The 13,602-nt window shown below is 40.5% G+C and overlaps 1 protein-coding gene across 1 annotated transcript in view; it reads right to left on the bottom strand.

Moving 5' to 3' along the window:
- The window catches only part of FBN2 (fibrillin 2), a 225,764-nt gene that overhangs the window by 18,295 nt on the left and 193,867 nt on the right, over positions 1–13,602 (bottom strand). The window contains exons 50-57 of the mRNA XM_066603160.1: positions 11,211–11,360; positions 10,674–10,739; positions 9,084–9,209; positions 5,338–5,457; positions 4,006–4,128; positions 3,788–3,919; positions 2,929–3,054; positions 780–986 (exon numbers count right to left, since the gene is read on the bottom strand). Of these exons, the coding sequence (XP_066459257.1) occupies positions 780–986; positions 2,929–3,054; positions 3,788–3,919; positions 4,006–4,128; positions 5,338–5,457; positions 9,084–9,209; positions 10,674–10,739; positions 11,211–11,360 (1,050 nt within the window). The remainder of the gene's footprint in view (positions 1–779; positions 987–2,928; positions 3,055–3,787; positions 3,920–4,005; positions 4,129–5,337; positions 5,458–9,083; positions 9,210–10,673; positions 10,740–11,210; positions 11,361–13,602) is intronic.

Genomic DNA, 13,602 nt, shown 5'->3' on the forward strand with positions numbered 1-13,602 from the left:
TTGTGCAAGAACTATTTACAGCAGAAGCAGGCAGCTGGTATTCTATCGGTAATGGAGTGGCCAGCGCAGTCACCAGATCTGTACCCCATTGAGCTGTTGTGGGAGCAGCTTGACCGTATGGTACGCCAGAAGTGCCCATCCAACCAATCCAACTTGTGGGAGATGCTTCTAGAAGCGTGGGGTGCAATTTCTCAAGCTTACCTCAACAAATTAACAGCTAGAATGTCAAAGGTGTGCAATGCTGTAATTGCTGCAAAAGGAGGATTCTTTGACGAAAGCAAAGTTTGATGTAAAAACAATGTTATTTCAAATACAAATCATTATTTCTAACCTTGTCAATGTCTTGACTCTATTTTCTATTCATTTCACAATGCATGGTGGTAAATAAGTGTGACTTTTCATGGAAAACACAAAATTGTTTGGGTGACCCCAAACTTTTGAACGGTAGTGTATATATAATTTTTTAATTTTTTTTACACTAAAATGGTTGTTTTTCAGGTAAGAGCTTATATTTAAAGCTCTTCCCTGAAAAACAATTAAGGGGTGCTGGCAGACCATTGCCTGCAATGGAGCCGCCGGCAGCAGCCGCGGCTCCATTGAAGGCAATGCGCTCACCTGCATACTCGCATGTTTTTGTGCGTACAGGGGTGCGCACATAGGTACACACCTATGTACGCACAAACACACGCTCGTGTGAAGCCACCCTTAATTACTTACCCAGTTTTCTGATGGTCAGCCGAAAAAAAAAGTTTGCCTTTCATGTACATGTATACATTTACCTTTTCCATCAGTTGTGTACCCAGGACCGTGTGGGCAGAGCTTCTTATATTGAGTTGTTCCTGGTAGAGGGCAGAGCTCACATTGGTTTCCCCAGCCTCTACCTGCATTGCAGCAACATTCGGATTTAGTGACGTGATTGCGACTACTGGATGACATCTGACACATTGTTTGTAGAACTTCAGAGAAGCAGAAACCCTGGCGTGTATCTGAAGGCAATTAGGAACACAACATATCATGTTAGTCTCATAGTGCTCACTTACAAACTATGTAGCATGTGCAAAGGATAACATACATATATGAGGATGTTGATATTTTAAAAACACTAATAAATGTGCAACTGCCACAAGGGAAATTAATGAAATTTTCTTTTTGGTGTTAAATTTCGAGCTTGCCACTAGTGTCTAGATCTTTTTGGTTGAGTCACAAAAAAAGCCTTATATTCACTTCCATTTCCCCATAACATCCTATTCTTCGCTTCTGCTCCCGGTGCTGTGAATGTGTCTGTGGGCAGTGTCCATGAATCTAAGATCATTCTTAATAGTGGATTTGTATATGTTTTCTATGCGTGAAGAGTGTATCCTCATAAAAATGCCCCGTAGTTGACCCAAAGAAGCAAGTCTAGCACTGTATAACATCTCGCATATTGGTAAATAAGATATAGTAGATGTGTATATTACAGTTTAAAACATAATACTCAGAAATGAAGTTGAAAATTCTTTGTCCCATTTCTTTACCACAATATTCCTGTTTCATCATCTTAAAAACATTATTTAGACAATAGATTGTTAGTCTGATTGGTTTCCAAGTAAAACTGCTATGGTTGTTGTTGTTTTTCTGAATAGTAAATTATAGCTGTCTACCAAGGAGTCCTATTTCTGTCACTTCTGAATAATACAGAATTTTTTGTTTGACCACTCTATACCCAGGACAGTTCTACAATGGGAAAGGGAAGGCAAGGATGTCAGATGTATTCTCCGTTTTAAAAAGCTTAAAGGGGTTGTCCCGCGAAAGCAAGTGGGGTTATACACTTCTGTATGGCCATATTAATGCACTTTGTAATGTACATCGTGCATTAATTATGAGCCATACAGAAGTTATTCACTTACCTGTTCCGTTGCTAGCGTCCTCGTCTCCATGGTGCCGTCTAATTTTCAGCGTCTTATCGCCCGATTAGACGCGCTTGCGCAGTCCGGTCTTCTTCTTTTCTCAATGGGGCCGCTCGTGCCGGAGAGCGGCTCCGTGTAGCTCCGCCCCGTCACGTGCCGATTCCAGCCAATCAGGAGGCTGGAATCGGCAATGGACCACACAGAAGCCCTGCGGTCCACCGAGGGAGAAGATCCCGGCGGCCATCTTCACCGGGTAAGTAAGAAGTCACCGGAGCGCGGGGATTCAGATAAGCGCTGTGCGGTTTTTTGTGTAAACCCCTGCATCGGGTTTGTCTCGCGCCGAACGGGGGGGCTGTTGAAAAAAAAAAAAACCTGTTTCGGCGCGGGACAACCCCTTTAAGATATAGAAAAAAATTAAAAATCCTTCATAATGGAGGTTATTTGTGTTTTAATGTATGGATCCATTCTTGGCCAATATTTTTTGGCCATTTTGTAGCCCAAATAGGAAATACTGGTATGATTTATTATTTCAGCAGCAAAATAAATAGCGTGACTTCATAGAATAGAAATAAACATAGAAACAATTCTGTGATTTTCAATTTGCTTCTTTTAGCCTAAATTTCAACACAATCAAACACAAAATTGTGTATAATCCCTGTGATTCTATATGATAGTACAATCAAGGTGGAGAAGCAATAAACACAGAGAAAGATGAAACATGACCATCTATTTGGTCACGCTGTCTATCTCTGCCTCCATTACCCCTCCACGTGGAGCATTCTGTCATATGGAATCTTGGACTACAATGTAATTAATAGCATCTATGTTCACGTAAGGTCTTGAAAGTTTTTATAAAAGAAGTAAATTGAAGACCATTGAAGTAAATTGAAGATCATAGAATGGTTGCTATGCCTATTTATATTCTATGAACTTTCCAACTAACACAAGAGCCTTGTATGCATGCATAATTTAAATACAGAGGACTTTGCGCTATTTTATTCATAGTTACTAAGTAGTATGAGTTCAGCATTTGTTGTTATACCAAGGCATTCGTTTCCTGTAAGAGATGGCTGGAATCCTTCGTTGCAATCACATCGATAGCTTCCAATGGAATTGATACAACGGCCATTTTCACAGATACCCGGTTTTGCGCGACATTCATTTTCATCTTTAACAGGGCAGAAGAAAATATATAAATAAAGTGAAGTTAGTGTATTGAGAATTATCATTTCATTGCTCTAGGTCACCCATACCAAAAGTGCTACTTCTAAATGGACAAATCCACACCATGCATGTTTCATGTATCTGTAAGTTTATAGAATTCCTTACTCTGATGCTTATTTATATCAAAGAGGTCAACTAATGCTGATTTTCCAGTTGTTTCTAATTCCTCGCCATGCACATGACAAAATATAATAGCTTACAGTTAAGATTTCAGACCTGGGATGAATCATCATTGACAGTGGCCTTGGCTGGTTTAGTTCCAGGCTTAAACCATTTGACAACGTTTCTATTTAAGGCACAAAAGAGGGAACCTTCTCCTAATATTGAATCATGTATGGTTTCTCAAATAGTGGAGCAAGCACTAGACAGTCATTCATCTTCTATCTTTGCTTTGGAAATGTATCTATAGAGGATTTTAAAAATAGAGCTGAAGGACTATGCATGATTCATGTAGCTCAATAGGGTGAAGAGTTTAATGTAAACAGCCACCAAAAATGGAATAGACAAACTGTGCCTAAGGAGAATTTTCTGTTAAGCCTTAAGTCATTCCAGGAGGAAAAGTACACATAAATGTTCCAATGAGATTTTTAAGCAGCCTGCCTTTAGGTTCACAGTCATGGAGTCTTTCCAAGTACTCAATAAAATCTGTATCCCACTACAAGGTAGACATTCCTTACCTATGCAACCTTCTCCATCTGGTCTTCGAGTCATTCCAGGAGGACAAATACACATAAATGTCCCAATGAGGTTTTTACACAGCATGCCCCTGGATTCACAATCATGGAACCCTTCCAAGCACTCATTGAGATCTATAAGACAGTACAAGACAGGCAACATTTGTAGAAGCAGCTTTTTCTTTTGTTTTCACTCAACCACAAGTGAATAGGTGACTGACCTTTACACATCTTCTGATCTTCCCTTAGAACATATCCAACAGGACATGTACATTCATATGAACCATAAGTGTTCATACATCTGAATGCACAGATCAGAGGGTTTAATGCACATTCATTGAGATCTGGAGGAAAAAAAGACCAGTCAAATACATGATCAATCATGTATAGTCAGAACTTCTAAAAAAAAAATCACAGCAGTCACTGGATTTTAGTAAAACCTAAGGCTACCTACACATGGTCGAGCGCGATATCGCTACACCGACATACGATTTACATGTAGATGTGAGGCATTTTATTTTCAAAAAGGCCTCCCATTACTTCTGGGAAGTAGCAATCCTCCAGAGGATTGGCAAGTTTTTCCAATTGTTTTCATGTCTGACCTTGGCATATTGGTTGCATTATAAAAGATTGAATATCTACACATAGAATAAACGCAGATAACACAAAAATGTAAAAAGCAAACACAAAACAAGGAAGATGGGGAAACTAACGCTAACCCCTAAGATAAAAGCAAACCCTACCTACTAGCAGAGCACTCTCCCTGATGGGGGCAACCCTGACTTTCCCTAGATGGTAACGAGGAATAGTGGCAAAGGTTAAAGGACATTCAATGTATAATAAATCACAAGAGTACAGGGAATAAGATGTACAAACACCACTTAACTGAGATGCAAGTCAGGACCTGGAGCCACTGACATGACCAGAAGCCCCTTCATACAAAGAGTATAATGGACATACTCAGTGAGAAGGACCCAAAATACATATACACAAACTAAAGTTGATGGGCTGGCTGGGATGCCTACCTCCCAGTTAACTAATCGGTCCATAAACCAGCAGAGAAGTGTCCCAGTTGACGTCCAGTGCAAAAATGTCAGTGAGCATGCACTGGTGTGAGGATCAGTTGAACCAAGGCTGACGCTGTGATGACACCCCAATCTTAATGTTTTGTTGTATACGGCGCTTCACACTACTTTCCAGAACAGGAGGTTTGGCTTGTCCGATAGGGTGTATATAACTTACAATACAGCATAAATTATACCAGAAATCTACTCCACCTCCTAGCTGGTTTCTGAGTAGGCACAAGGAGTGCCTGAGATGCATCTAATTCATGAAGAGGCATGTGCCTCCTCATGTATCAGGCGCATCGTGCATTGACGGGGATAATATTAAGACCAGCGTATGAAACACCATAGACTCTGGACTTGGGATTGCTTAGGTAAAGTCCCAATCCGGAAATGAAACCATGAAACTAATAAATATGCTTTTGCATTGTTATTTTTTACTTTTCAGGGCCAATTACCCTTACCAACTGAGCTGAAGTAATGCTTTACCTTCACAGCTCATCATCGGGCCCGGTTCAAATCCATCATCACAGGAGCACTCAAAAGTACCAATGGCATTAGTACAGGTTCCATTCCCACAGGGATTGCCAATAGAACATTCATCAGTATCTAAATCAGGAGAAAAGTGTTACATATTATACTGAAATATTAAAACAATGAAAAAGTATTTAGGGTGTGCATAACAGCAAATATGAGTTCATTGATAACAACTTTTCTTCTGCCAATAAGGCTCTGTTAGAATTATGTTTAAGCCTTGATTTGACAGATATGTCAGAAAAAGCTCCAAAAACATACATTAAATATATGCTTGTAACAGATGCCATACAGTGACATCGGTCACCCAAAATAAAAAATAAAATAACGTATATTGTGCATTATAGTATTTTCCACAGTGGTTTGATACTTAGCACTGTCGCCTTACAGCATTCAGCTTCTAGTTTAGCGACCGGCCCATTTTATGCCCTCATGACCAACTAATTTTTCAGTTTTTTTTTTTCATTTTGCATTCCAAGATCCATGACTTATTAATTTTTCAATTGACATAGCCGTGTGAGGGCTTGTTTTTTGTGAGCTGAGTTGACTTTTTTAATGCCATCCTTTTGGGGTGCATATAATGTATTGTATTAATTTTATTAATTTTTTTAGGGGGATCTGAAAGAAAAAGGAATTCTGCCATTGTTTTTTGGACTCCATTTTTACAGCATTAGGCATACAGAACAAATAATGAGATAACATTCTCTAGGTCAGCACAATTCCAATGATACATAAAGTATACAGCTTTTTTTTAATGTTTTTCAATTTTGGAACACTAGAAAACTTAAAGGGGTTGTCCCGCGAAACAAAGTTGGGGTATACATTTCTGTATGGCCATATTAATGCACTTTGTAATGTACATTGTGCATTAATTATGAGCCATACAGAAGTTATTCACTTACCTGTTCCGTTGCTGGCGTCCCCGTCTCCATGGTGCCGTCTAATTTTCAGCGTCTAATCGCCCGATTAGACGCGCTTGCGCAGTCCGGTCTTCTTTCTTCTGAATGGGGCCGCTCGTGCCGGAGAGCGGCTCCTCGTAGCTCCGCCCCATCACGTGTGCCGATTCTAGCCAATCAGGAGGCTGGAATCGGCAATGGACCGCACAGAAGATCCCGGCGGCCATCTTCGCAAGGTAAGTAAGAAGTCACCGGAGCGCGGGGATTCAGGTAAGCACTATCCGTTTTTTTTTTTAAACCCCTGCATCGGGTTTGTCTCGCGCCGAACGGGGGGGCTATTGAAAAAAAAAAACCGTTTCGGCGCGGGACAACCCCTTTAATGTAGTTTTGGGTTGCTGCATCCCAAAAGCCATAACATTTTTATTTTTCCACCGACAGAGCTCTATGAAGGTTTTTTTTTTGCAGGATGAGTTGTACTTTTTAATGGTACCATTTTTTGATCCTTAAGGCTTTTTTTGATTGCTTCCTATGCTGTTTTTTGTAAGGTGAATAGGCAAAATGAACTATTTTCTACATTTTTTTTGTATTCTTTTTCGCTTCTTTTTCGCTGCTTGCACAGTGCTGGTTCACTAATGTACTAACTTTTTTTGTCGGTCATTCCAGATGCAGAAATACCTTATTTGTGGTGTTTTCTTTTGCTTTGGTGTTATTTTTACACACTAATGGGGGAAAGGTGGTGTTTTGACTATTTGTATTTTTTTTACTTTTCACTTTTGTTCCACTAGGGAAAATAAATTTTACAGTTTTGCATTGTTCTTCGTATCTAGAAACCTGGAGAACTTCTACAGGCCTCCAGGTGCCATAGCAACCAATCAGAACCCATGGGTTACAGAGGGAGACCCTTGCTTTGTCAACCTACAGTTGCATTGTAAAGGGTTGCACAGCAGGGATCAGAGTTTCCTCTGATGCAGCAATGTAAAAAGGTGTATGTATAAGAATAAAGCCCCTAATGAATGCTGTCAAAAGGTGCATGGGCGATCATTAAGGGGTTAAAATTCTAGCCAGGGAAAGCATTTTCATGGAGTTTATATGTTCTTCTTGCATTTGCTGTGGTTTTCTATGGGTGTGTGTGAGGTTATTCCTACATTCAGGAGAATTGAGAGAATTGAGCAATAAGCAATAGCGGTCTTTACTTGGCAGCTGAATTAGCGAGTCACTTTAACTTAGCGCACACAGTTCAGAATGTTGTAACACAGTTTCAAATACATTGGCAATTCTGGCTTTACTATGCCGTGACACTGTCTGTTTGTTGGCTCTTGTAGAATCAAGTCTCATTCTCATTACATATTCCCAGTCTCTCTAGTTACACTTGGTGAGTCTTCAGACACTTTCCCTTTTTTACATTTTGTTATGCTGTGGACATGAGCAAATTAAAAAAAAAAATCTGGTTTTCCCCCATCATTCTGCACTTAATATCCCATAATGACAAATGGGAAACAACATGTTAGAAATCTTAGTACATTTAAAAAAAATGAAAAACTAGCATTTTGCATTGACATAAGTATGCATACCCTTTGATATGACACTTCCCATTTAGCTATGGGGCCCTCCCTTTTCTCATCTTTGAGAGGTTTCTACACCTTGATTGAAATTCACCTATGATAAATTCAGCTGATTGGTCATAATTTTAAAAGACTCACTCCTGTCCATATAGGGCCTCACAGCTCACAATGCATATCAGAGCCAAAACCAAGCCATGAGGAGGAAGGAATGGCTTGTAGAACTCAGAGACAGGATTGTGTGGACATATAAATCTGGAAAGGGCTGCAAATTTTTCTGCTGCACTGAAAGTTCCCAAAATCACAGTCACCTCAATAATTCTTGGATGGAAGAAGTTTGGCACAACCAGGACTCTTCTCAGTGCTCACCAACCCACCATACTAATATAGGAAGAAAGGCTTTAGTAATAGAGGTAACCAAGATCCCAATGGTCACTCTGGCTGAGCTCCAAAGGTCCTGTGTACAGATTGGAGAAACTTCCAGAAGGTCAATTATCACTGTAGCATTCCACCAGTCTGGGTGGCTAGAAAGAAGGCTCTCATCAGTAAAAGACACATAAAAAGCATGCCTGGAATTTACCAGAAAGTACCTATAGGACTTTCAGACTGTGAAAAACAAGATTCTGTGGTCAGATGAAACCAAGACTGAACTATTTTGGCCTCAATTCTAAGAGTTATGTCTGAAGGAAACCAGGCGCTACTCATCACCCGCCCATTACCATCCCTACAGTGAGGCATGGTGGTGGTCACATCATGCTGTGGGGATGTTTTTCAGCAGCTAGAACAGGGAGACTGGTCAAAGTTGATGGAAAGTTGAATAGAGCAAAGTACAAAGATATTCTTAATGAAAACCTGATCCAGAGCGCAAGGGACTTCAGATTGGGCAGAAGTCTCACCTTCCAAAAAGATAATGACCCTAAGCACACAGCCAAGAAAACACAGGAGTGGCTTAGGGACAACTCTGTAAATATCTTTTAGTGGTCCAGCCACAGCCCTGAATTCAACCCAACTGAACATTTCTGTAGAGACCTGAAAATGGCTTTCACAGACAATCCCCATCCAACCTAAAAGAGCGTGAGAGGATTTGCAGAGAAGAATGGCAGAAGAATCCCCCAATCCAGGTGTGCAAACCTTGTGACATCATACCCAAGAACACTGTAGGCTGTAATTGCTGCCAAAAACGCTTCAACGAAGTTCTGTACATCACCCAAAGACAATACTCTAACCAATATCAGATGATACATACCTACACAGGTGATTCCTATATAATCTAGATTATACCCCATAGGACACTCGCATCGGAAAGATCCATCCGTATTAATGCACAGACCGTTTGTACAAATTCCTGGGTTTTCTAGGCATTCATTGACATCTACAATAAGCACAAAATGTGTACATTCAAAACCCATGGCATTTACTGTATTCCCACATCTGATCTAAATGATGTTTTATATAATAAATAGAGATGAGCGAGCATACTCGTCTGAGCTTGATGCTCGTTCGAGTATTAGGGTGCTCGAGATGCTCGTTACTCGAGACGAGCACCACGCGGTACTCGTCTCGATTAAACGAGCACTGACCACTGAATTCAATGGAGCCGGCAATACAGCCGGCTCCATTGAAAGCAATGGGCTGCCGGCGATCTCAGGATGAATTTTCGGGAAGGGCTTAAAAATATAAGCCCTTACCTGAAAATCATCCTAAAATGTGTAAAAAAAAAAAAAAGTATACTCACCTTTCCGCTGCAGCCGGAGAACGATGAATTCATGAATGGGTGTGAGTGAGAGCTGCCTCTGATTGGTGAGGCTGTGACCAATCAGAGGCAGCTCACTCAAAAGGCGGGGATTTTAAATCCCCGGCTGCTGAATATACAGAGAGCAGTTCAGGAGAACTGCCGGCCAGACGCGGCTGAACTTCGGCTTCAGCGGAAAGGTGAGTATACATTTTTTTTTATTTTTACACATTTTAGTATGATTTTCAGGTAAGGGCTTATATTTTTAAGCCCTTCCCGAAAATTCATCCCGCGCTCGCCGGCAGCCCATTGCTTTCAATGGAGCCGGCTGTATTGCCGGCTCCATTGAATTCAATGGGCTAACATCGTTCTTCTCTGCCACAGCTGTGGCAGAGGAGAACGATCTTTATGCTGACAGTGCGGGGGAGGGGGGCCCACTCTTGCCGCTGTTGTGGCTTAATAGTGGGACCTGGGAACTTGAGATGCAGCCCAACATGTAGCCCCTCTCCTGCCCTATCCGTTTCTGTGTCGTTCCCATGACTTTCGTGAATTTCCCAGATTTTCACAAATGAAAACCTTAGCGAGCATCGGCGATATACAAAAATGCTCGAGCCGCCCATTGACTTCAATGGGATTCGTTACTCGAAACGAACCCTCAAGCATCGCGGGAAGTTCGACTCGAGTAACGAGCACTCGAGCATTTTGGTGCTCGCTCATTTCTATATATAAATCAAATTTGTATATTTAAAGTAAAAAATAATGGTTAAAATATCATACAATCTTCACAGGAATCAACTCTATGTCACAAATATACATTTGGTACCTATATTCTAAATGCTAAAGGATATCATTTATTGAATTTGCTATATTAGTGATAACATCAAATTACACAAAGACTAGCCTAAGCGCTCAGTGTCTAATTACATATGAAGGACAAGCGTATACATTGGTCTCCTGTTGTTACACCTAACCTTTTTGGAAACCATTTGTTTGTCCTAGTACTATATATTGATATTATAGTTCTCTGTTGGTGTTTATATACGTTTCGTATGATCAGTTGTGTTACCTACAGTATCTTTCCAATGACTGACGTCTTATATTTACCTTCTCTGTCACCTTCCAAACCTGTGATGGTACCATATCCAAATGGACATAATTCTTTTAGAGCCACTAAAAACAGGAAAACAGAAAAAAATCTAAGCAAATGTAACAGTATTTATTTCACTGAAGTACATTTTCTCATATCAGCAACCCCTGCTCAAGTCAGCTTAATAGAAGTTAACAGAGGCAGACACCACAGACTTGGTAGACAAGACAAAACATAACAAATCTGGGCTAACCAGATCAAAACAAAAAAGGTTTGGCAAAATACAAGGCAGGAAAAGCCAACTCAACATTATAGTCTTCCTTTCTCATGGGTTTTTCAAAATATTCCATGTAACAGTCTTGGCCTTGGTAGTTCTCCAACCACAAGAATGTCAACTGTGGTCAGAAATCATCAGTGTTTCTGGTTGGCATCTAGAGCTTCTGACCATTATAGAGCAAATTCAGGTCAAAACATCTAGGTGTTTGTCCATGATTTCAGGAATAAAATAAAGGAGAAATGAAATTAATAAAGCAGGATAAGTTTCAATACGGTACCTTCTCCTTCTTTTGGACAAAGTTCACAGGGATCTCCCCAGCCCTCTCCTGGCATGCTGCAGCAGCATGCTGCTTTAGTGCTGTTATATGCTTTGGGCACTGAACATTTCCCATTTTCAAATTTGGTAAAACAAAAGCTTTGCCGAGTATCTGAAATCAAAACAATACTTATATTATAATAACCATAAATATATTGTACATTCAATAAAAAGGTTGAAAGGGATCATATGATTGCATTAAACACTATCCTTGCATTTTCTCTTTTGCATTCGAGGTGGCATTCAAATCAGCATTGTAGGAATCTCAATTTACTCCTATCTTTTTAATAAAAAGTTGGAACCCAACAACCCACATTAAAGAATCAACTGGGAATTTTTTTTCTGGAATATATAAACTACCTGCCATCCCGGGTCACCTACCTATCCACAGCCTGTTCTAAACCAATGGCCAGGAGAGCATGGTGTGAGCATGCTACATAGCTGCTGAAATTGTTTTCACACTGACACCCATGCTGGCCTGAATTCTTTATGTCATGCATTGCCCTTTACCGAAAATGAGTATTTATATGAAGAAGTAGTGCATGACGTTTTAGGCCCACCCCGCTGCAGTAGTGAGAGTTAATTGACTGAGCATATGTCAGGCCCACATCATGTCACTGTTTCAAGGCAATAGAGCATAAAAATTGTATGGCTCTGTTCACATTAGAGGTATGGCTTCTGCTCACAATGTAATCATGACAGCTATACTGGTGATAGGTCCAGGAGACCAGGGCATCGTCCGTTCTCCTGATTCTGTTTCTTCCAGCAGCCAGTAATTAAGCTTCCCATTTAAACTATCCAGTCTGTACCCATGATGCCTGCTGTTGGTGTCACTTCCCGTGATTGCTTACAAGCTTCTGTTTCAGTCTGTCTGAATCCAGTTTGTTGTGCACCTAACCAGTGCACTGTCTCGGAGTGTTTTTCCCAGATTCCTGTGCCTACTTCTGGGTTCTGTCTGTCTGTCTATACCTTATGTTATAGCTGCTCAGGTCTGCTTCCGCTTCCACTTTATGTTTGTTCTTCATACCTGCGTGCTTAGTGCAGTGACCTTGGATTCCACGCCCCCCCCCCACCAGGTAGGGAGGGTCATCTAGAAGCCAGGGTCAGGAAAGGCGGCCTGAACTTCTCCACCATCTGGAGTACCTCCAGGACATGGACATCTCATCCCTCTAGATCAGAGTAAGACCCATTTCTATTCCTGCACTGAGTTTTCGCACTTGTCCTGCCATCGCGTAAGTGTCAGCTGTCTTCCCTACCTGGTGGTTCCATTTGGCAGGGAGACACAGTGGATCCACTAAATCCATAACGGCTGGATTTACACTTAAAGAGATCTCAATTAATCTTGATGGCCTCCATTGATTTAAATTGGGATCTCTTAGATTTCTGGGCTCCAGTACTTTGAACGGAAAGAATAGCGCAGTCATCAGCACCATTATTGCCTTTGAAAGTACCAATACCCCTGATGGAAATGTAATAGTGGTACAGTAAATGGCCTAAATGACAGTGGAGCTTGAATGGAGTTAGTGAAAACAGCGGCTAAAATAGATGCCTGTCCACATAATCCTATAGTCTGAAAGGACAGCGAGAGTAGGCTCAGCATCAAGAGATCAGCGTCAGTTCATGTCTTACTGATTTTTCAGATAAGGGAGAAGCATGAGGGATTTCTGGATATGAAAGTCTGAGGAGGTGATAAAAGTAATGATGAATAAAAGTTTGGATATCAACACTTTGAATTTTGGGTCCTGTTTGAAGATTAGGGAAGCTCTCGAGGGTTTTGCCAATCATCTGTGCATGAAGCAGGTTCAGCAAAATCCCAGCACTCTGTTCTTTGTATAAAATAATATCTTTATTCAAAACACTATTAAAAACCATGTGTAGCCCCAAAAATGCTGACATGTTTCAAACTGGAATCAGCTCTTAATTATAGCATGTTATCCCATACAAAACACCTCTTTATATAGATATTATAATTAGATACATATGTATCACCTCCACAGTATTAACCCATTCATGTCTAGAAAAAGCAAATATGCAAACATATAATTGCATTAGAATACAAAAAAGGAAACACTGTTAATACAAATAAGCTGTTTGCTTTTATAATTTAACCCCTTGGGTTACTGTGTGCATAATGTACCTCACTCTTTCTAATGCAATAACTGTCAAACTATCCAAAACACCCTAATGACATTCTGTTAAAGGCTGTGAGGCACCTGATAAGTTGTGTGATCCTGAATTTCTTATATCAAAAATGTGCTCTGCAATACGCTTGTGCAAGGTACATGTAGAAGAGCCTTGTGTGTTGCAGAGTGTTAAGGCAGCAGTAAATGCAGTTCTAAGCTGTTGCTCAAAAC

Source organism: Eleutherodactylus coqui, chromosome 5 (assembly GCF_035609145.1).
Source record: "Eleutherodactylus coqui strain aEleCoq1 chromosome 5, aEleCoq1.hap1, whole genome shotgun sequence".
Classification (NCBI taxonomy): Eukaryota; Metazoa; Chordata; class Amphibia; order Anura; family Eleutherodactylidae; genus Eleutherodactylus; species Eleutherodactylus coqui.